The sequence below is a fragment of the Impatiens glandulifera genome, chromosome 1 (assembly GCF_907164915.1).
Source record: "Impatiens glandulifera chromosome 1, dImpGla2.1, whole genome shotgun sequence".
Classification (NCBI taxonomy): domain Eukaryota; kingdom Viridiplantae; phylum Streptophyta; class Magnoliopsida; order Ericales; family Balsaminaceae; genus Impatiens; species Impatiens glandulifera.
Genome location: NC_061862.1, coordinates 68,238,539 through 68,264,566, shown reverse-complemented (window position 1 = coordinate 68,264,566; position 26,028 = coordinate 68,238,539). Strand labels below are relative to the sequence as shown.

Genomic DNA, 26,028 nt, shown 5'->3' with positions numbered 1-26,028 from the left:
AAAGGTCAATGTCTTCATCTAGGAAGAGTAAAAGAACAAAAAAAAATATTCTCCAATAAAAAGACTTGAGAAAATATTTGTATATCTCCTAGATAGGAAAAACAAATGCAACAACAATCGCCGCCACAATATTACCCGCCATTCTCCTTCGATCATTTCACCTACGTCAATGAAAAATTATTTAGAAATACTGCTTGAACAACTATGTCTTCAACGTGGATCTGAAACTTTCAATCACATATCTCATATTTTTGCGGTGAATTCTAATTTTATTGAAACTTTCTTAAATCTTGAAAATAATGAATACGATGGAGTTCGATCAAGCACGAGCTTAAAGTTGCAAATATTATTGACACAACTTTCGCACAAAATCGCTTAAGCGTATGCTTTGATGACCTGAACTTTCCACCAACCCAACTTTGAGTTGATAGTTCTATTTCTTTTAGTTTTTGAAATTGAAATTTTGACTTATTTTTGTAAATTATCTATTCTACTTATATTTTTGTAATTATAAACTATAATCTTTTGGTTTTTTTATGAATTTTATTAGAATAATGATAAAATGTACGATTATTTTGTTAAATGAAGATGAGTTTAATTTAAATAGTAAATTCAGTTATATTAGTAGTATGATTATTTTAAATTGATTTATAATAAATCAATAATAATAGTTAAGATATATATTATTTTGAAGGATCAATAGAATTAAAAAAAAAAAAACTCAATTCACAGACTAATCATTCTTCAAATATATACCTATAATGACATATTTTTGTGATGAGAACTATTTTTCTTTCATATTTTTTCTTTAACTTTATTATATATTAAGTAAAATATGTGTGAACATAATCTCACGTACAACATTTTACCCTATGTAGAAAAATCAAATGTTAACATCTTTTACACAATGTATTTCTGGAGTACAAACATCAATTTACTCTATGAACAAATAAGTACATATATCATTTAATTTCATGAAAACAACAATAAGTATATATCTTTTTATCTTATGGACAAAAAAACAAATAATTATTGAGTTTTTATCCTATAAAAAAACAAGAAATCCGTCTCTTTTATAACCATATTTTTTCTCCTACACAAATCATAACACATCTCTCCCTTCTTTGTTGAGTTTGTTTATTTAGGTCTCCTTAATTATTAGTACTTTTATGTTGTTTTACAAAATTAGAAAGAATGAACAATTTAGATGAAATTGACACGAGTACTTTATCTGATAATAATTTTCTAAATTATTTGGTCGCAATTTGTTTTACAACGTTTGTAGATTATTACTTATTCAATGAGCAAGTTCAACGTTTACCTAAAGATACTTCTACTCGCGGTGCTGAAATTGTAACAAATCTTAATGAATAATGATAATTAATATTTTTGAATTTTAAGAATGAATTGTGAATGTATTAGACGACTGATAAATCGTTGTGTAACATATTACAATTTAGTTGGTGGACGTAAAATTTCAATTGAATAGGAAATATTAATGACTTTGGTATATTTTTTCAATGGTGGAAGTATGGGAGTAGTGATCATCTTTTTTTTCATTTGAAGTCTACAATGTCTACAATAGTATCAAAAGTGTTCAAATCATTAATACAACTATACACGGATGAGATGTCAAGTTCACCACAACTAACATTCAAAAAAAATATTTAAGATTAATATTTTATCATTTTCCACGTTTAACGAAATTAGTCCATTGTTTCATATATTATTAATATTATATTATTTGATGTCTTATATTTAATAAAATTGTATTGGTGCTATTGATGTCACTCATGTACAAGTACATTCTAAGGCAAATGAGTCACTAAATTGAAATGGTCGAATTGGTTATACAACTACAAACGTCATAGTGATATGTGACCACAATATGTTATTTACATATTTTGTCGTTAGTAGGTTATTCACTTCATTATTTCGATTGTTAAATAAAATATGCAACAAACTTATGTATTGTTTTTGTATGTAAATATTACCTAGTTGATGCAGATTATAAAAATATGACTCATTACATGGCACCATATTGCCAACAACCATACAACTCGCAAATGAGGCGATCAATAAATAACACTAGTCCATCATAGGTAATTGAGATGACTTTTGAAATTTTAAAAAACAAATGACATTATATTTTATTCGGGTTCTCTTTGAGATTTTCAACTGAAAAACAATTGAATATTACTAATACAACTGCATTGCATGATAGTGAATGAAGGAAGAATTATGATTAATAATGACGATTACATGAAAAGACGAGTAAGATGAAAGATATATTCAACCAAAAACTTTGAATATTTTTTTAGATAAAATTGCCATATAAATTTATTGATGTATTAATGAATCTTAACCTTTTGTATTTTTTTTATAGTATTGTTCATATATAATAAAAATAAAATAAATAAATAAATAACGTGATAATAATTTTATGAAAAAATATGTATTTAAATAAAAAATAATAATTAACTTCAATAAATAAAAATTATAGTGATTCCATTAATTAAAATGATTTCTATATGTGTTCTTATACGATTTTGTTTGATTTTGAATTTATTTAGAAAATAAAAATTTATTAAATATAATATAATAAATTAAAATTACTAAATAAATTAATTATATTTTTTTGTTACAATAATCAATATAGTAAAATATAAAACAAACTAGGCCTAATAAAAAATAAATGAAATTTCAAGAATAATTTTCAATCATAATTTAATATTAAAATATTTATTATATAAAAAATAAGTTAAAAGGGTTATTTTAGTATTTTAAAAGTAATTTTAAATAATTTGATTAATGATAAGATGATTATTGAAAATTTAACTTTAGATAGAAATTAAATAAAAATTCCTACCAAACAAATTAAGGTATTTGTATACATTATCATTTTTTAAAATATATATATAATTAAGTATAAAATTAATTAAAATTTTATAATAAGTAATAAGGCACTTATATATATTTACAAAATTAATTATATTAATTCATTTATTTGAATAAATAATAATATTTTTTAATTTATAAATATAAATTCATTTTTTTCTATGTAAAATCGAGACTATTTATGAGATTCACAAATTGTAAAATCTTGAATAAAATCGAAAAAGTCTAACTAGTTGAAAAGCTTACTTAAATTAGACTGGTTAGTTTTCTCTAAAATCATTGTATTTTAATAATTAATTCAATATTTTAACAATCTTGATTCATATCACTCAATAAGATATTAAGATGGCAAAAGTGAACTCTCAAATAAATCAAATAATAAATGTCACTAATTCAATTATTATTAAATAAAATACTTTAAACTAATTAAGTGTCTGGTATAAATTTTTTTCTTAATTATTTATATTTATTAAAATTAAAAATTAATAATAATAATAATAATAAACTAGTATAATCTTTGAATACCCTCGCTCCCAGAGTTCTGAGTAGATGTTTGTTAAATTTCAAAATATATTTTTTTAATATCAATAAAGTATAATTTTTGTTATGAACAAAATAAATACTTAAACCAACTTTAAAAAGAGTTGTATATTAATTTAAACGTATAAGAAATATTGAAAATACATAAATATAAATATGGAACTAAATATGAAAAAATAAACACAAATATGGAGATATTATCATAAATGAAAATATTTTATGAAATTTAAATAGCAATAACTTTACTCTAACTTAAAATAATTTTAGTGAAAATGTTGTATTTAGTCTCTTATACACATTCTATTGTCACTTTGAGTTATTTAAAATAATTTTAGTACAAATTGAAACAATGATGTTTAGTCTTTTATGCACCAATTATCAATTATCAGTTTGTACTATATAAAATATAAATTATACAATAAAACCACTATAAATTAATAATGTTGGGACTGGAGATATTTTATTAATTTAACGAGATATTATTATATTATATCGACAAATTAATAATTTAAATTTTCAGAGCATAAAACTTTCATAAAGCTGGCTTGAGAAATTCAAATTAAGGCATAGTATCAAATCATATCGTCGTTTCAGAGAAGTGAATTTGAGTCTATAATGGAAAAATTGATCAATTTCTTATAAAAGATGTTTTCAATATGGATGAAACTAGTTTGTTTTATAGGTTACAAGTTGAGAATTCACTTGCAACAAAACAATTTAAAGGTAGGAAACAAGACAATAAAAGACTTACAATTGCTATTTGTTGCAATGAGGATGACTCGAAAAAATTCCTCTATGATCATTGATAAGTATGCAAAGCCACGTTGTTTTAAGAATATCAACATGATTAGCCTATATTGTGAATACCGTGCCAACAAAAGAGTATTGATGATTGGGTTGCTTTCGAAGAATATGTTCGTTGGTTGGATTAACAAATGCACGGTAAAAAATTCTCTTGATACTGGATAATTGTCTAGCTCATTCAAATAATATCCAAGGGTTGCAAAATATTGAGTTATTTTTTTTATTGCCAAACATAACTTAAAAAATTCAACAATAGGATGCTAGGATAATTAGAGCCTTTAAATGTACTACCGTAAAAGGTTTTACCATAATATTTTGGAAGGATGTGAGTTGGACATTTCTTCTCTGGAAAAGATTAATGTTTTAGATGCTATCAATTTGGCGTCTCAAGGGAGAAATGTGCAACAAGATTAATTTATACTCTCACTGGGACTAATATATATACTGAGATTTCAAAAATTATCTTATTATTTTATCGACAATTTTGTATTGGTTGGGAATTGACAAATTATTAATTTTATCAGGTTATTAATTTATACCTGTTTATATATATATTATAATTTAGTGTTAGGTACAATTATTACAAAAATATGAAAAAACATATATTTTTGGTATCTCAATTTTTTTGTTATTTAATTTTATTATTGTTATTCTTTTTCTTTTTTATTACTATATTTTTATCTTATTTATTATTATTACTATTATATATCATTTAAATATTATTATTTAATATTCTTGATTATTACATTTTAATTTAATATATCAATTTTGATTGTAATATATTACTATTTTTATACTATAATTATACATGTCATTTTATAAATAATCAAATTATAATACTTTTTATTTATATTTTAATAAATATAATAGCATGATAAATATTAATAAATATAAAAATAGATTTTATTAATTATATGTTTAAAATATAATAAAAATACAACGAAAAAAATAACAGGACCTCTATATCAACATCTATTTTAATATAAATAATAAATGATATAACTAAAATTATGAACTATAAGAAAAGTCTTATACTAATTATCAATTTATACACATGGCATTTGATTTATAAGTTATAATTGTATAAAAGTAAAAGTTTGTATTTATTTACTTTTTTAATTATTTTAAAATTATAATAATTTAAACATTAATTGGATAACTTGTATTAAGCCAAATATTCTCAACTACAATGTTGATGATGGTTAGGTCATTATTAGTGGAAAAGAAAATAAATGTTAAATTTCTTTTATTAATTTAAAATAAAATAAAATTTAAAAATGAGAGTGAACCCTAATGTGGAATTTATTATAAAATATAATCTCTACGAAAGCATAAGGAAACATGACTTTCATACTCCACATAATAGTGCTCCAATTTTCTCATCTTAGTGTGGATTTTCGGTAACATGAACACCTAAACAAATATGCCAACAATACAATTGCTCTTAAAACCATATGATAAAGAAACAGTTGGATTATCGTTAAAGAGGCATTTGAATATTGCATTGTCGTTCTCAACAAATGGTTTTATTTTAAAAGGTGATAATTTTTTTCATTGATGCACAATAAACACAAAAGTTACATGATCTCATCAACAGTAGAAAAACTAAATCTTTATAAACCAAGTTATGACATCAATTATCATATAAGAAAAAACATTATAAAAAGAAAACTCACTATGAGAGTCCTCAATTGAAGCTCGACTCTCTTAGCAGATGCCGATCATAGCTCTTATGGATTTTGAAGTCTTCATTTATTTTCTATACACTCCTCGTCTTTGATTCCAACATAAGTCACAATCAAAGTTGTTGATGAACTTTATATGAAAAATAAGGTACAAATTTACAAGTTATTGACAATATCTTTACACTATGATTATGGCCTCAAAACAGTCAGTCACACACTTCATTTGTTATTGTCCTCAATAGAAAACATGAAAAGGATTAACAAGCCAACCAAAACATTAAAATACTAAATGAATATGAATATAATGGCTCCAGTAATATGAAACATACATGAGTAGAAGGAGGGCCTTCCTATGAATTCTGCTAATGAAAATACCTGTCATCAATAATAGTAGTTGATAAGAATATTATACTATCAAGTAGTTACAATCATATCGACTTCCTTTCTTTTTTTCCTTTTATACCAAATCTAGACAACTCTATTCAATGGAACCCTGTCCCCCGGTCGACCAATTCTCTCCACAGGCAAAATCCTCTGTGGCATTGTCATTCCACCCGATACAATGATCTCTGCATTTGGGCAAGACACATAATAATGACATAAATGAGACTACTTAACAACCATTACAGGGTTAGGGCTTCTTGTAAAATATATATACAAAATGGCATTATTGAAATGCTTAAAATTGTAGTAAGGGTATTATGGTAATTAATAGTTATACAGTAATAGATACTAGGCTCCTCCCGAGAATAAACCCTAGTGTTATAAAAAAGATATTATTAGGGTAAGTGGGGGTCGTGCTAACTTCATCTAGAAAATAAATCATGGTTTTCAAAAGATTATTATGGTAGAACTGTTGTATTAGAGTGACGTTGAATGATCTTTTTATTTTCGTTTTTGTATCTGGATCTGGAACCACGTATATCAGCGTTTGGTAACTAAACTTAGTGAGATATATTCGAATAATTATTTATGTATATGAATCCAGATTCAAAGAGAGTCTCCAAACGAGGTCTTGCATAATAGTAACATAATCACGTTTGGTATGCGCACTAACAAACATTAACGTTGGGAAAAATGTAAGCAACCTCAAAAGTATTGACAATACCTATGCCTTCACGAATTGATAGATTTGGCCTGATTATGTCATTTGAGTTGACCAAAAGTATGTCACCGATATATAAGTGGTTTGTTGGGACAAATACACTACATAGTTCTTCATCTCCATCATCTCTCTGCAAAAAGAAAAAAAAAGAATCAAAATTAGTTAAGATTATCACAAGAAGTTTGCAAAATTGTTCATATCAAATTATCACCATTCAGAAATAACTTACTTAACCCAAACTTCACGCAAGACTGTTAAACTTGAGTAAAAATAACAGAGAAATAGAGAATTTGTTTTAATCAAGTCTTTTGTCCTTTAATAAGGGTATTTGATCATATCTGAATCAGATTCATCATCATGCAACTTTGCTTACTGGAAAGTGTAACAGTAGTATAGGGACAGTATGGTAATTAAAAAAGTTAGTAGGGTTTTTTATTTATTTTGCTTTCAAGTAAGTTGGTGAGAAATAAACAAGATTCAAGCTATTTCATTCATAACTCAAATATAGCACATACTTTTACTATTTATAAAGCACTAACCAATTGACCTACTAATTACCATACTACCTCTAAACTACTAATATATCCTACTATTACCTTTACAAAAAGTTGTCAAATATAAAAATACACCAGCTTTGTGGAGATATGTATGAACTAGAATAACGGTAGAAATTAGAATGCTGCCAACATCTAGAGGAAAATACCTGAAGGGTAACTGATGATGTGATAAAGCCGAATGCATATTCTCCCACGCGTGGATGACGAATTATGGCGACTTCCTTGAAAGCAGTTGTATTCTGGTCTGGAAAAAAATCAACAAAATAATACATGTTAAACAGTCTTTGATAATATAACTTATCATTTAATCAAAATAATTAAGTATTATTTGAATTATATTCATTTGATGGATGTAATCTAAAATTACTTAATTATTTAAATTCAGTTCAAATTAATCTAGAAAATTTGACTTAATTAGGTAGTTATGGATAACTTAAATCGGAAATATAGTAAGAATATAAAATTAACAACTTTAAGACTTGTAATAATCAAATTAAATTGTTCGAAGGGTAAAATCATCTTTAAGTACTTTCCCGACATTAGTTCCACTTGATTTATTCAGCATTTGTTTTCCACCCTTAGCTACTTAGGAACTTAAGATTCAGTATTCAACATTAACACTTAATTTTCAGTTTTATCAAACGCACCCTAAAGGATAGAAGAGTTGGTTCAGCATTCCTATAATAAAAGCCTGTAAACACTAATAAGCTAGAAAGAGATACAACTTCATACCTGGAGAAATTGCTGCACTAATTTGTTTTGAAGCAGAATATAGGTAACTAACAAAGGGCATTCTCTTAATAATCCACTCTCCAATCCAGAAAACAGTGGACCCAACCCATGATGAAACAAAAACACCAACAGAGAAGACAAATAGCAAAGAAGTAATGAAACCAAGACCTGCATGGATAAAAATATAAAATTAATTACAATGCTATCATGAATAACCAATCCATACATGTGATTGTTCTGAAAATAACTGTTCTTGATGCTTAAAAAAGAATACAGGTGATTGAGCTCCTAAGGATCACATGCCTACCAATTTGCATAATTTAATAATTATCCTGAGCAAAAATAAAGCAGATGCATTAATTTTTCCAAACCTACCAAATATGTCGATCCCCAGCTGATCATACAATGGACTGAAGAAACCATCAACAAACTGAATAAACCACCAAGTGACAAAGAAGGTAACTGCTACAGGGAACAGAACAAAACTGGAGACAGAAAACCAACATGTCAGGAGGTCAAAACTGACAGGAAAAAGTGTATGTTGGAACCCTCCTTCTGAACTAGGCCTTGTTTGATGAAGGATTATTTGGGTTGTATCCCATCAACAATAACTTCATCATTCAAATCAACAATTAAAATACTATATAACATTTTAAAATATTAAATACAAAGGATATTTTAGACATTTAACTCAAATATTACACTTTTTATCAAACAAGTTTTTTTTCCAAGAAAAATGGTTTATTTAAAAAAATTACATCAAACAACCCCATAATTACCATCCAGTCATGAATTTCTTGGACACCCAGCTTTGGAGGACATAGCAACAAGCCTGAAAATTAGGTAAAGCGCAAACATCATACATCAAGTGATCAAGTTAATGGATGAGAAAACTTGCGAGCAACACCAAAGCTAATCCAAGTGCGACATTGTTTTATTCTATACTCCCTCCTTCTCATTTTATGGGAACCATTATTCTCAAAAATCATACCAATTAAAATTATCATTTATGTCCATTCAATCACTTATAATCTCCAACTACCCTTGTTACATTTTACCTTTAAAAAAATATATAATTGTTCTCTTTCATCAACACCAATGTGAATCAACATAATTAAAAATAATACCTACTGTTACTATGACCACATATTTAATACAAGTCCAATCACGATTCTTCTAGAGAAAACCACAAAAAAATAGACAAAGGGAATACTCTACAAGAAGGAAAAATAACATGTTTATACATCTAGAGCTAAGGAATTATTTAATTTGAGGCCATTTTATATAACAAGTAATCAACCTTCTGCGAAGATGTCTGCAAATTTTATGGCATACTAAGATTTGTAGGGAATCTTCAAAAAGGAAAACCAAATGAGCTGGAAGAATAGGGACCTGATTCAATCTTTCTGTTATTGGACATGTTCTTAAACTTTTTTTGTCAAATATTAGAGACAATTAAATTTGAAAATTACCAATATATTAGCTTGTTTGGCAGCACATCAATTTACATGCTTTTGACCCACCCATGGTAGCTCAATTGGTAAGAGTATTGAACTTAAGAGGTTGGGGTCACAAGTTCGATTCTCACTGAAAACACGTTGATTGAAGTGGGGTCATGGCGGTGAGATGTTGTGCTAGCCTCCCTAGGTAAAAAAACCTGGTCTCAAAATAAAATAAAATTTACATGCCTTTTTATTATCATCTTTAACTAATTTTTCATTTGCTCTTGGAAAACAAAAGGAAAATAATTAGTCCTTTCAAGGACAGGTGCAAACATACTTCTATATGTTTTTTATTATGTCTTCTGCAATCAGGGAGGTACATGCAGAAAATATATAAAAAGCTTTTTGGATTGCTGATGTTAGTAGTGTAGCATTAGAGAAGAAATTTTGTTTGTCAGTCTTTCACCTAATTGAATTTTAACTTGCTCTCTCGTTCTTTCTCCATTTGTGAACGCACAAGATATATCTAAGATCACTGTGTATATGTATAACAAGTATAATACAAAATATAGAATATAGAAGAGAGCAAGAGAAGTAAGGAGTGAATTTGAAATAGGGAGAGGAAACAGACTTCTACACCATTCATAGTGGTCATCAGTGATGAATAGGGAGTCGCCTTCCTATATAGAACCTGGCATAACAAACTACTGCAAGGTCACTAACAACTAGAATCTAATTTGTTATTTAATGTCAGCTGGCCTTGAGGTAGATACTAGGCATTTATCCTCCACACCCTAGCTCATAGGTCTTCTCATAATCTATTTGTTACAGTATGTTTGTTATATAAAGATTAGAATGATGTCAAACCCCATAGGGAGGTGGAAAGTTCAAATTTGAAAAATATCCTTTCATCCATGATTTCCTAAAGGCGGTTTACATGCAATTGGCCTTGTACCAATCCTAGACATGCATAATTGCTTTTAAGTAAGACTGTCAGACCATTAGTAGAGGTAATACCCGATCTCATTTGTCTTGTATACAAGTGAATGTCAAACGAGTACACTGCACTATAGCCCCAGATGGCTGTATACTCATTACGGACTGGTAATAGCCTCCGTCACTAAGCTGATCAACTATCCCACACAAAAAGAATAGATAGAGAAGATATTACAACTAGGAGAAAGTGATGGAGAGTATAGAAGCTAGAGAAGCTTATCAGCAATTGTGGATGAGACATTCCTTCAATCCTGCAGCCAGAAGCTGCCCAAAAATTATAAACAAACTCCACTTTATTCGCTTCATCCCACATACAACAGATTTCTTCAGCCTACATGGAGGTATGTGGGTTGTGTAACACTGGTTTCATGAACTAGATTGCTATGTTTTTTTTAATGTAAGCTTGTATAACTAAACAAAGGTTATGAATTCCTAGACTCCTAGTTACAAGCAAAAGGAAATAAAAGTAAGCAATGAGAGCATCCAAATAATAAAAACAGACAACTTAAAAATTGATCCAGTCCTGCTGTTAGATCCAAAAAGAAGCCTCCACAAAATGCATGCCCTGTACATGATTCTAACTGCACCCCAAACCAAATGCATAGCTTTTCCAAGCACCTTCATGAAGGGGTGAAAATTTTTAAACGCTCAAACCTAATGGACCATATAATTGACCAAACTGAACTGGTCGTTCATCCGCCTGGCGATTGAAGATTTAAAAAAAATTGATGTCTAGAGTTTGGAGTGAACTTTTCAGTGAAAAAATCTACTCAACTCAACTGCTTACACCTCAATCTCTAATTTGGATGATATAAATTAGAGATATTAGGTTTGACCAAATATTTAATGTAAAGAATAATCATTTGATTAATAGTTATCTATAAGTTAACAGACTTCTCGCATTCACAACAATTTTCTCAATAATGAAAAGTTTACCCTTTATTAAAAAAAAAATTACCTATCCCATTATTCTAGGAAAGGGTGCATCTCCAAGAATCATTGTGTATTTAAAGGGCATGACCCACGGATCAGGTTTAACACACAATTAAACACTCCATAATTTTTGCAGTACCTATATAACTTGTTTAGGATAGTTTTACGTAGCTAAATTATATGTCATTTGCGTAAATCATCAAAATGATAAGTTGTTTGTTCTTGAGCAATGGTTTTGATCTCCTTTTAAAATCATCTAGATATATCATATATTATCTAATAGCTTTCCTTGTCATCTGAACTTAATGTATCTAATTAAAAATTCATAATTTGTATATTAACTTCACAGAGCATCGTTCACAACAGAGAATAAAACATAAAACATTTTAATATTGTTTTCTTCGACCTAATATGCGATGCTTCAACCTTTAGCAAGATATTTGCATTTTGCTGGGAGTTTTGAACATTATTTAATTATATGTTAGAGATTGTTGCCAAATATTGTATTGAATGAAAACTGAGTTGATGTGTAAAAGTATAAAGTTTTTGTGATTTTGGTATGTTTGCTAATTTAATAAAGTCAGCCTAAAACTGATCTCAACGGTTTGAATGAAATCTCCTATGAAAAACCCGATTAAACTGGACCAGTTACACCACAATCTTCATGTCCATTGCTGGCAAGTTATCAAGATCCCACATCATTTCCCGGGAAAGTCTTCATTTTCATGTCATCATTTCCCGGGAAAGTCTTCATTTTCATGTACAAAAGTTTTGTTAAAATATATTCACTTACTTCTCTTCAACCAAACACTCAATCCCATGCAGAAAATAGTTCCCCCAAGGGCCAAAAGTAACAAAGAGCACCAAGATCACCCAAAGAAAAGTTATCAAACCAACCTTCAAAAAGTCTACTTCCAAAAATATTTTTGGTTGCACAAACCGTCCACCAACAAAGTTAAACAATGATTATATATATTCTCTAATGTTCCAAATCTTCGTCCTTGACAAGACTACATTCAATATCAAAGGCCAGCTTTCCTTTCTAAAGTTGGTTCAATTTCAATGCAACCTCTATGAAGTATAAGAAAAGATTGTGTTTGTGCTTTACAGATAGTTAAAAAAATTGAATTACAAACCCTTCTAGTTCCTATAGGTCACCCACACATGAACACTGAACATAAGTATTCTCCAGTTCCGTAGTTTGCTTCTGAAAAGCAAATAAATAAAAGAAAGGATCCTTTTTTATAGCCTACTCCGGAAATTGTATGAAAAACTTGAGCTTAGGCTCGATTTTCTTTTTCTCATGAAACCTTTTCAGTCTATCAATGTAACTGTTATGTTTCTTTCCAGCATCACTATACATAAATTATTCTCGTTAGGTAAAATCAATAAAATCAATTCCGAATAATCAGATTGTGCGAAAATGTCACACAAAGTGTTAAATGTCAATTCTACAGCGCATATAACCTTCAAATCTCGTCAGCCAGTCCCCTAAATCAAGGTTAGTATCCTAGAACCAAATAATTCCCAATCATACATTATACAGATCGATTTGAAAGGTCACTCACTCACTCACTCCATGATTATATCTATGATTCATGAACGAGCGAGCGTGTTTAGCAACATCAACTATTGCAATTAAGTGAAAGTAGCTTAAATAGTGAGGAATCCGACCTTACGAGTGGATGAGTTGGGAAGGTTTGGCGGAGATTTGACCGGATCCTCGGGATCTTCGCCGTCAACTACGCCTTGAAGTGGAACGGATGTGGACTCCTTCTCATCCGCCATTTGTGGTTCTAGAGAGAGAATACGAATCGGACGACGAACAATGGATCTCCCAACAAGATGACCACACAAGAAATCGGAGGAAGGAAGGAACTCAACTGTAGCATTTACATCCAATTTTATTTATTTTTATTTTTATTTTTTTTTGCTTATTTTCATTAATTAAATATTCAATTAAGCTAATAATTTTATGAGTAAATTTAATAACTTTACTTTAATCATTAAATAAAGTTAAAACATACATGGTTAACTCTTTAACTCATTTAGACTAAATATTACAAACTCAATTTATCTATTAATTTATATATATATTACATATATTGCATATATAGAAATAAATCAGTATATGTCAATTAAACTTGAGAAATGGTCTACTTAATTAATTTCTATTGTTGGAATGACAAAACAATCTAAATATTGGCTGTTAGTTTCTTATTCAAAATATTTTTATAATATATTTTTTCTTTAATCACTTAATTATTAACCAAAAAAAAATAAAATTATTTTTACTTTAGTTATATAGAATTAAAATTTAAAATAAAATTAAATACTAAGATAATTTAATCAATTAAAATCTAAATAACTTATTTGTTTTTTTATAAAATAATATTTTCAAATTTTAAATAAAAATCTCAAATAAAAAATCAAACAAACTATATTCCTCCAATATTCTAGTTTACTCTTTATATTAAATTTTGAATTATAGATGTATCTAATCATTAGTTATTTATTTATTGTTAAAATCAAATCAAAACAAAATATATTGTCATAATTTAAAAATGAAAATTGAAAGGATGCAAATCTCCGAGAGGATCAGCGTAGAATGACTTATTTAGGGACTGTTTGATATTTAGTTAGTTTGATAAAATCAGATTTTTATTTTAAAACTCAATCATTATATAAATTATTTTATTAATTTAAATATTAAAATTATATTCTAATTAAATATTTTATTTTATATTAATAAAAATTAAAATGATAAAGAAGAGAATTTATGAATGGAATTGGAAAGAAAATGACATTAAATTTGTAAAATGGAAAAGATGTGAAAAAAATATATAAGATAAAAATATATAAGATAAATTATTTTATTTTTTTAACCATAGCATTTCCTTTCAGGTTCCTTCTTTAATCCTTTCTCTTTATTTTATTACATTTTAAAATTTATTTTAATATAAATTAAATAATAAAGTTATTTCATTTTTAAAATTTATATTATTTATATTAAATTAAAATTAAAATACAATATAAATATAACGGTAACCTACTATATTATTTAATATAATATTTAAATTTTAAATACTTAAAATAAATAATTTATTATATTAGAAAATAAAATTGAGATATATTTGAATAAAAAAATATTAATTAATTTATAGATATATCTCATTTAAATTAATATTCATTTAAATTTTTATTTCAATATTATAAAAGTTAATATTAACATAGGTATAGCTTTTAATATTTATTTTATTATATTTTAAAATTTATTTTAATATAAATTAAATCATTTTATCTAAAAAAATATTATTAATTATAAATAAAATATATAGAGAATATATGTGCAGAGTTATTAATGATAATAAAAATTAAAAAAAATAGATTTTTTTTTCTACTTCCGTTAAACAAGAGTTATTTAGAGAAAATTCAGATAAATTCTAAATAACCCATTCATCGGGCTCTAATAGATATCACTTCCTCTATTTATCATAAAAGAATAAGCTTCTCAACCCAAAACATCATTATTTCAATCAAAATTTACATACCAAAAAAATATATATTTTTTACTTTTATTCTAACAATTATCAATAATGTTAACTATGAAAGTAACAAAATAATAATTTGTAAAACAACCTCAGAAATATAAGAACCTTAAGTGACCTGCCTTTTATCCCGTTATTTAAATAATAAAGTTTATTTAATTATATAAACTAGATATAAAAATAGATATTTTTATCCAAAAAAAAACTACGTAATGTCATTAAATAGAAAGACCCAAAAATATAAAAGATTACACTAGTTCAGGATTCACGTAAAACAAATTTTGCCAAAAATGAATTTAGAAAAAACAATCAGAATGAGAACAAAAGTGAATGTCACAAACAACGAAGTTTAGAGTGTCTTGAAATCAGAAGTAATTGTGATTTTCTCATATGCAATACTTCATCTTTGACAAATCAACCAATTTTTTTCACAAGTGGGAATTCGTCTCCATGTTCGAAAGAGTGAGTTTCCATCAAAGATAGTCCCATTCCAAACAAACTCCACATCATTTCAAACCCTTGAAATACTTTTGCGTTTATTTCAATCCAAATATGATAAACAATGTTTGTAAAAAAAACATTTGAACTAAAGTCATTACCATTTATCTTGAATCTTGATGATTATCTCTTTGATATCAGTCCATTCTTTTAAGAGTCTAAGGCCTTATTTTCGGATTGGGGTTTTTTAAAAACCTAGAGGGAGAAAAAAATAATTATTGTTGATGATTTTAAGGAGGTGGTGATTATTTTTTGTAAAAAGACTTAAAATATATTGATATATATAAATAAAATAAAAAATAATAATTTAAAATAGAATGTATTTTAATATTTTGGTTAATGAAATAAGTGATGTGAATGTTGAGAAATAATTTATTAGAAAATTGATTTTGTTTAGGTTTTTAAATAAATCAAAAAAAAACAAGACCTAAAGACCGATTGTAATTGACATTGACTTAGAACTCATCCAAAATAAAAAATGATAAATGATATATAGGTTTATGTGGAGATATTTCTTTGATATTTTGATGAGTTATAAGGACATTTTTATCTGTTTAATCATTGATTTGATGACTCATCGTATTGGCAGGAAGCATCCATTGACTCAAATGTAGTCAACAAGGCCTTGTTTGATCTGTTTTAGCTTTGTTACAACAAACAATTTTTTAAAATGTTTGCCTTGGAAAAAATGAATTATTTGAATTAAATACTCAAAATATTTTATTTGTAAAAAATTAAGTACATATATTTTAGTTGACTTATTTGGGTTATAGTTAAATAATTCACATCAATCAAGACCTAGAAGACTAGATGTTTTCTTTATCTATATAGATATAGATATAGTATAGTTTATTATTACGTGATCTAATTTTATTTTATTTTTTTGCTTGATTCTATATAGAGTATAGTTGTCAATTAATATTATGTGAAAATAATGTTACACTCATGCACTTAACATGTGAACATACTAAACGAGTTTTTCTATATTATTGACTTTAAAAGCTCATAAAATCAATTTTCTTTTTGGCTATTTCTGAAAGTGAGAATATATTTGTTTGCTTGATTGCTTGAGTTTTATTTATTGTTTTTTTTTTTTAAATGCAAATGCGTTAGCATGATATAAATATTGTCTGTAAATTTGTTATATTATTGAACGTTATCTTCATTTTCATGACTTAGGTTGTCTCTGGATAGATTGTATTTCAACAATTTATTTTGTGACCCCAAATTTACTGTAAATGAAAAACAAAGTTTTCTTAAGGTTAAACTTTATCCTATTAAAGTATGAACTTGATTTTTTTTTGGTAGGATGGGATGTGTCTATATTTATTGACTCTTAGTACTACTTTGATCTTGTGTGTTTTAAAGATATTTTTGAGTTTTTTTTTTTAAATATTGTTTGATAAAATAAATAACTACATTCTGTATCACATTTATAAGCACTTTCCTCAACTATGGTGATGTTATTATTTGATATTTATTTAAAATAATTATTAAAATATCTTGTTTGTATTTAAAATTTAAATTAAAAAAATAAAATAAATATATTTTAATATTTTAATTAATAAATTAAATAATTTAATTAATAAATTAAAATAATAATAATATAATAGAGAAGTTAAAATATTAAAAATATCTTGTTTGTATTTAAAATTTAAATTAAAAAATAAAATAAATGTATTTTAATATTTTAATTAATAAATTAAAATAATAATAATATAATAGAGAAGTTAAAATATTAAAAAGACTACAAAACAAAAATCAAATGAACTCATGAGTTCATTTGATGTTGTATTTTAAAAAATATATATTTCACATCAAAAAAATAATTCAAATGTGTATCCACTAAAATAATTTTATTTTATATTTATAAAATATAAAATATAAAATACATTATAATAAACAATTAAAATTTTAAAAAGATTATTATTTTTCATTATTTTTTTTCAAAAACTCAATAAAATCCTCAAATAACCCAACAAAAAATAAACTCGAAAAATGATTTTTTTTAATTTTTTTTAAGATTTGATATTTAAGATTTTAAATTTGTCTAAAATGTTAAGTGGCAAGAATAAATATTTATAGCATCAAAATGTCTCGAATTTAATTTTTAAATAAGAATATTATTAAATTTTAAAGAAAAAAACAACAACATTATTATCAATAACAAATAAGTTCCAAAAGCAACTCAACATATCCATAAAGCTCTTATGAGCACAATAAACAAATAAATTTAGTAACTAGTAGTTTTCTACACAAAATCAAAATGTTCAATCAAATGATGGAAGTTAGAATATGATCGATTCAATTAAGTTAATCTGTTGGTGAAAAAATCAACTACTTTTAAGATACAACAAAAATAAAAAATTGCTTATAAATCAATTTAGCATAAAAAAAAATTCTTTTCTAAAAATGCCTTACTTTTATTGTTATATATTTTTTCAAACATATATTACATTTATAGAACTCAACTATTAAGAGAGAGATTTAGTTACTTTTGAATATAATTCAGTTTTTCACCTAATCTATTATAATTTTAACTATGATTTGATTCGATTTTGACAGTTCAAATTATTTCTAACAAAAAAAAAATGAAGATTAACATAGAGAAGGCTTGGGATCATTCAATGTGAAAGCTAATTCTTTTACCTGCTTACATACCTTCAATCATGATCAGTCTATCTCTTAATATATTATTAAAATAGAAAATGAAAAGATATTAGAGATACTATATATATATATGAATAGAAGGAAAATGATGATTTTTGAATTGCACATAAAAACAAATGCATTTCTTTCTTGATCAACGTAACAACAAAAATTAAGAACAACGAAACAAAATGTACATCACCCGAGAAGGATGCAAAAACGTCGCATAAGTAAAATCATTTACATTAAAGAAAAAAAGTGAAGTTAATATTAAAAAAATATAAATAATTTTAAAATATTTACACAAAAATTGATAAAATATACTTAAGATACAAATTTAGAAACTTTATAGTTAATTTATTGAAGAGGGTAAGGTAGTTAGAGTCGGTCATATTTATTGCTCACTCATTGATCCTCCGCATACATTACCAACAGTTATAAACCATTCGGAGAATTCAATCTCGAACTAGGCCTATGAAAAATAAAATTAAAAATCGATTAAAAATGTTGAATTTTCTTGTATTGCCCCCATTCACCACTAAACATGTATAATTGTATAGTTTCACTATTATTTCCATTTTTTAATAACTCCATTCAACTTTCATAGTGCCTTTTTTGAAGATGGTTGTCAGCTTATAATCAAATTAAAGAGAAACCTAAATCATAATATAATTTACTTCACCCTAAATTCTTAATCATAAACCATGATACTTAAGATATCTTGAAGGGTGTAAGTTAAGTAGTACTTTGTCTCACACATAGGCATGATCTATACAAACATTTAGATGAAGATAAAAAATAAATAAATAAAGTTTGAAATTAATTTAAGAATTATTCATTTTTTCATAACTCAAATCAAAATATAAAATAATAAAATAAAGTTTGAAATTAATTTATTTGAAAAACAAAATTTTAATATTATGAAAAAAATAAATTATTCATATATAATCAAAAAATATTTAAACATTTTTTTATTTTTTTATAAGAAACATTATAAACTTTGAAGATTTTAAAAATAGGAAACTAGGTTTGCACGTTGGATAGTCATTGATTATTTTTTAAATTAATCTTATATATTTTGAATTATTGAAAAATGTTTTTTATTTTTTTTACTTTTTATGTTTGACTGTTTATCATTTTGTGTTTAATTTATTAATTATATTTTGTAAGTAGTTTTTTTATATTTTGTTTGTCATGTTATATTGTTAGCTCTGTTCAAAACATCACATTCTCATTTTAGTATATAATTTTTTAATCTACTAAAGTAACTCAAGTTATAGATTATTTTTAAGAGATTCTTATATTCCATATATATATATATATATATATTATAAAATTTATTAAAAAATAATAAGAATGTATAATAAGAAAATATCTAAATTGAATTAAAATATGAAGTTACTTATAAACTTATAATAAAAGGAATAATCATATATATTAAATTAAGTAAATATATTTTAGTTGATATTAAGTATGGCTTATTTGAATTATATTTAAATGAATCACATCAAACTAGACCTAAAAGTTATTTGCATTTTTAACATGTGATTTTTTATTTGTTACTATGGGAGGTTGTTAAAGATTTCTTTGTCAATATTATTTATTGACTTGTAACACTTGTTGACTTCTATTTCATCATAATTGCACTAGTCAATTCATTTATAGAAATATTATATAATTTAAAAAAAATTATTTTTATATTATATATTACTATTCTTTATTTTATGTTTTTTAATTCCTTGTTGATTCAAATAACCCAATTGAAACAAAGTGTTGCTATTTTGATGTTAGTTTTTATTTTATTAAAAATAAAATTATCTAAATCTTATTTATTTTCAACTATTTAATCATTTAACTTATCAACTAAAATAGTAAAATATTCTTATTTTAATTTTTTTAAATTAAATTTTTTTTTATAATAATTCAAATAGCCTACTTTTTACATCTAACATAATTAAAAAAATGATAATAAAAATCACAAATAACCCAATATCAAAATTATTATTCATACCTATTTAAGACTTATGCAGACAAAAAATAAACTAGTTCAAATATGAAGAGAAGATCACTTTTGCTTTTCACTCAGTCATTGTTTAAAATTTGGACTTTGGACTTAGGACTCGGTCATTGTTCAAATACTGAGGATTTTATTTATTTATTTAATTAAAGTCATAATTTAAAAAGTGAATTTAGACCAAATTTTAAATAAAGTTAAAGAAAATGAATAACAATTTTTAATAAATAAATTTTGTTTTGGATTGCAGAATTAGAGTTCATCAGTTCTATAGCTGGTTTATTATTTATTCAATATATAAATATTTCTAAATGTTTTAAATTCTAATTAAATATCTATAATATATTAATACTTTATTATTAAGTTATTAAATTAATCACTTTGTTTTTGTAATTTGAGATCCGAACAAAAAATATATTAAACTTGAAGGCATAACACACACAAATTGATTGCTTTTTTTTTTTTTTTTTTATTTAAAAATGTATTAAGTCACTTTTGACATTTTATTAGGTGTCCTATCTCATAATTTTAATTTTTTTTTATATATTTGAAATTAATATGATCCTTAGTTACCAACTTAAATAATTGTATTTGTGATATTTAATTTCTTAAGAATCACTTTCATTATTTAAGCTATTTTAATAAGATTATTTTATGAGCTCATGTAACTATTAATATTTTATAATTTCATTGAAATTTATCATTTTTATTAGAAATTATTAAAAATTTAAAATTATGTTTTTCTTTTAATATATAATTTATTTGGACCAAACATATTTTTACTTTATTTAGTAAAAAAAATATATAAAAAAAACACACTTCCCTCTCCCTCAATAAATATAATTATTAAATTTGAAGGAATGAGATTAAAAATATTAAATTAGAATGTTTATAAAAAAGAATTATTTGAATAAAATAGAGCATGCACTATGCAATTGGTATTTGAGTTTGACTCTTGATTGATTTGTTTATATATTTTGGCCCACCACTTTATTAAGAAGCCCAAATAAATCAGCCCAAGTATACGTCGGCTTAAGTCTAAACCGACCATGATGGTGTGAAACTATACTACGTTTTCACATTAGTGAATAAGGAAACATATTTTAATTAATTTGAATAATTGTAATCAAATTTGTTTTTAAATTTAGTGTGATTTAGAAAGTAGGCTTAGACTTCTTTTACAAGACATAATTAGGACGTAACCGACTTAAGAAAGCGGCAGTTATTTAATTTGAATTTAAGTTGCGTATACACACTTGGATCTGTTTTGTTTTCATTTATCTTGAGATTTCTGTTTCAAGAAGAAGAAGAAGAAGAAGAAGTATATATGAAGAGAGATGGCGATGGCGATGGCGATGGCGATGGGTGGGAAGAAGAGAGACGGAGGAATGAAATGTTGGAATTGATTCTTAAACCGGCGATGCGTTCAGGTTACAGCAGGGAGAGGGAATCGCAAACGATTGTTTCTGCTCTCACTCGTGTTCTATCTGGATCTGGAGTAGTAGAACAAGAACAAGAACAAGAAGAAACAGCGCCCATGGATCAAGACGTGGCCGCCGCCGCCGCTGCCAATGGCGCCGGTGGCGGTGGTGGTTCTGTATCTTCAACATCTGGATTCCCTTTTGGTACGTATATACTTCATTCAATCTTTAGATAAATTATTTTATATTTTTATTCTGCTATTATGTTATCAGATTTCTCTTTTATCCTTTTGTTTTAGGAATATATATATTTATATATCACCTCTACCAAAATTTTAAAAAAAAATATTAATATTTTTTTGGATAAGCTTTAGACCTAATGTAAATTAGCTCATGCTTATCACAATATTAATAAGTTAAGTGTATTAATTGAGTTAAATAAATAATTTGATATAAATTAAACAACTAAGATACTCATTATGAACTTTATTATCTAAAACTTTTTATGTCTAGTAACTTTTACTTTACAAACTTATTTTTTTTAGAATAAACCTTTTTTAACCGACTGTGCAAAAAGTGGACTTAATAATAATAATTTTTAAAATATCACTTTACTTTGGAGTGTTGTTTATCTTGACAATATATTTTTTTTAATAATAATAATAATCTCATAGCCATTTTCATATATCTTTTTTCTTCTTATTATTATTTTAAGCCTTGATCTAATCTCAAATTACTAATTATGAATCATGATTATTTCTTACTTAATTAATTAAATATTAAATATTAAATTTTTATTTGAATTTGTTTTTATTATACAGAGGAAGGTAATTATTATTCATATGAAGGAGAAGGACCGCCACCTTGTTCTTCTTCTGGAGGAAAAACAGAGACAAGAAGAAGAAAATACAGAGGAGTGAGACAACGGCCATGGGGGAAATATGCAGCTGAAATAAGAGATCCAATTAAAGCTTCCAGAGTTTGGCTCGGTACTTTCGAAACGGCGGAGGCCGCCGCCAGAGCTTATGATCAAGCAGCATTAGGTTTCAGGGGAAACAAAGCTAAACTCAACTTCCCGGAAAATGTCAGATTCGTCATCCCCCCTTCTTCTTCTTCTTCTTCTCCGGCAGTTCAGGCGGCACCGTCTCAATCGTATGTTGATCACACGATGATGGAGAGAAGTACAACACGTAATCAGCAGCAGCAGCAGCAGCCTCCTAAGAGTTTGTTGGATCAGGTATTGACGTCGACATCGTCTTCTTCTTCTTCTTCAGCGTTTGTTGGTCAACATATGATTCCGTCGTCGTCGCAACAGAACATGGACGTTCCCCTGCTTTTCCCGGTTCAGACGGATGAAGTTGATGCCGCCGCCGCCGCCGCCGATGATTTTCTCAATTCGATGTGGTTAGATTCTACTTATAAAAAACCACCCTCAACATGAAATTAAATAGAGGATGAATATATTTTGATTTATATGATCGGGGATTTATTCATTTTTCAGAATTATAAAAAAAAAACATTATTAGAATTATTAATCATTCATTTTATATTTTTATTTGGTATGAGAAAATAAATAAATTAGGTAAAAATCGCGTAAACAATAAATACACATAGACAGAAATTTAGCGTAAGAGTCTTCGGAGTGTGAGAATTCTTTTGGAAACAATTTTTTTGAAGGAGTCATAATTTGAGTCATAATATGTACACTTATCTATCTAGAACCCAACAAATGAAATCTAACTTCAAAATAGATAAGGAAAGAAACACTCCCTTAGAATCAGAATTGGTAATTAGAGGAACCTCGCAAAATAATGAGCATTAAAGATTACAAACTAGTACAGAAAAAATAGAGAGTTGGACAGGTCATTCAAGTTGATTTTATATAAAAATTATAGTGAGTGTGCATTTAGAAAAAAAAAAAAATTTAAATTAAGATAATAAATAAATATTATCTATTTCATCTGATTTGATAAAAAATTAAGATATTTATTCAAAACCGACTCGAATCTTGATTACTTTAATTGTAACTTAAAAAGTTCTTATTATAAAATTTGTGGGTTAGTGAAGAACTTAATCAATTTTTAATTCTTTTTATTTATTTTGGTTGAAATGTTAAAAGTTATTATTAAGGCGGAGTTTGATAAATTTTAAAGAATAATTCGGAGTATTTATTGACTTAAATATTTAAGAATAAAAACTTTAATTAACTAAACAGAAATATCTAAACTTATTCCATCTTTAAATTGGTTTAATAATATATTAAAATTATTATATAATTATATTAGTTAATAATCTCAATATATTAAATTATATAATTTAATATATTAAATAAAAACAATTAAAATAAATATTAATAATAATTTTTGTTTAAATTTATATATTAAATTGTTAATTTATATTTTGTTAACTATATATATATATATATATTTCACTATTCTCTTTCCTCTTCTCGATTTTAATTAGTTGATAGATATGATCACTTTATTTTTATAATTGTAAAGAAGAAAAAAATGAACAACATAATACAACTTTATATATAATATTATATAGTACATTATTAAATTAAAAAAAAGGATAAAATAATATTTGGTTGATTTTTTAGAATAATTTGTTTAATTTTTTTTTCACTTTTAAAATAAGTTTTATAAAAAAAAAAGGTGAAGGGGATTTACATACAACAGATTTGGTATAATATTTTAATGATCAGAATTACAAGTTAAGATTTCTTATTGAGTGTCAATTGCAATATCGGACCTCTTATTTAAAACCTCACAAATTGAGACTTTCCATTGCCATTTTTTACAAAATAAGGCTTCTCACTAACGGAAATGGATGCCGGTTAAAAATAAATTAGGTGGCATTTATATTTATAAAAAAATAAAGACATATAGTTATACACGTGGCAATTTAATTTTACTTCATAATTGTTATTAACAAACAAATTTATTCATTCAATTAAAAATAAAAATAATTCCCTATCTTCTCTCACAATAAACATTCACAATACACACGTCATACACATTCACAATACACACGTCTTCCCTCTACAGGTAAACCCTATCTCCATTTTTCCATTCCTCCAGGTATCATCATCGGCGAATCGGCGTCGTAAAATCTCAATCGCCGTCGCCGGAGTAACTCTCGACCAATCGCCCTATAACTACAAAGCTAAACTCGAAGGTCTGCACTATAAATTTATAATCTCTACTCCGCAACTATTTTCTAATCAGTCCTAAATTGCGTAATAAGTTGCTTTAATAGTTTGATCTAATAAGCTATTCAGAATGAATGAGCAATTCAGAGTATAAACACACTCATTGTTTGTTATGTTTTAAATTCACAGGGAAGGATTTTGTTTTCCTCTATCAGATATTATCCTCATTTTTCAAACATGAATCATAAACTGCATATTGAGAATTGTTCAATGAAATAACAATGAGGAAAATGTTGGAATTATTTCCAATATATGGGTACATATATATTTTAATAATTGTATATTAGTTGTTATCATAATAAAGATTAAAGCCCAAATAAAGTGATCTATTAAAGTATAAAGATTATGGGCTTATTTAGACATCTATAATAAATATTGGGACATATTTGTTCTCTAAAATTACGGATCCGTTCTCTAAATATTTGCTATCCGAGGTCTTTCATGAACATATTGTTCATATGGATATTACATATTTAGATGATATACAGTTTTAGTGGGAGTTTGTATTGTGATGCTTGTATAGATACAATTTGGAATTTATGTGCACATTAAAGAATTAGTTTCTAAAGAAATTAAAGATTTAGTTTTTAAAGAAAATCAAGATTTTAAAGTTATTCAGATTGATCTCTATAAGGAATAAAGGAGGACTAGTTGGTATTAGACATGTTAAAGATCACACTACATGTTATTAATCCACACTACACACCCATGTTTAATCTATGTCATTTGATTGTATTGACATATGTGACTATTGAGGGTTTAGTTACGAATTAATGTAACAAAAACCGCTTTAATCCTATGTTGTTATAATTGATGGACGAGATTGATATAGATGTATTTGTAATGATAACAATATTTTGAGCTCTTAAGGTTATAATATACAATTGAAGGAAATATTATATGACCCAAGTGGGAGATTGTTGGAATTATTTCCAATATTTGGGTACATATATATTTTAATAATTGTATATTAGTTGTTATCATAATAAAGA

General features: G+C 25.9%; 2 protein-coding genes across 3 annotated transcripts; one reads left to right on the top strand and one right to left on the bottom strand.

Moving 5' to 3' along the window:
- Window positions 1-6,204: 6,204 nt before the first annotated feature.
- Window positions 6,205-13,565, bottom strand: LOC124918807 (protein LIKE COV 2-like). 2 transcript variants are annotated; one of them, XM_047458857.1, is made up of 8 exons: window positions 13,367-13,565; window positions 9,101-9,153; window positions 8,697-8,806; window positions 8,322-8,489; window positions 7,736-7,833; window positions 7,036-7,162; window positions 6,391-6,496; window positions 6,205-6,302 (listed from the first exon to the last, which is right to left on the bottom strand). In XM_047458857.1, the coding sequence occupies exons 1-7, from the start codon at window positions 13,478-13,480 to the stop codon at window positions 6,396-6,398; spliced, it is 771 nt and encodes a 256-aa protein (XP_047314813.1). In that variant the 5' UTR covers window positions 13,481-13,565; the 3' UTR covers window positions 6,205-6,302; window positions 6,391-6,395. The 2 variants fall into 2 exon arrangements, with proteins under 2 accessions (XP_047314813.1, XP_047314812.1); XM_047458856.1 differs by having other exon boundaries at window positions 6,205-6,496; window positions 13,367-13,564.
- An 8,106-nt stretch (window positions 13,566-21,671) lies between these two features.
- Window positions 21,672-25,200, top strand: LOC124922170 (ethylene-responsive transcription factor ERF110-like). Its single transcript, XM_047462900.1, has 4 exons — window positions 21,672-22,026; window positions 22,644-23,226; window positions 24,906-25,002; window positions 25,166-25,200. Exons 1-3 carry the CDS (start codon window positions 21,729-21,731, stop codon window positions 24,958-24,960), a joined length of 936 nt encoding a protein of 311 aa, XP_047318856.1. The 5' UTR covers window positions 21,672-21,728; the 3' UTR covers window positions 24,961-25,002; window positions 25,166-25,200.
- The last annotated feature ends 828 nt before the right edge of the window (window positions 25,201-26,028 follow it).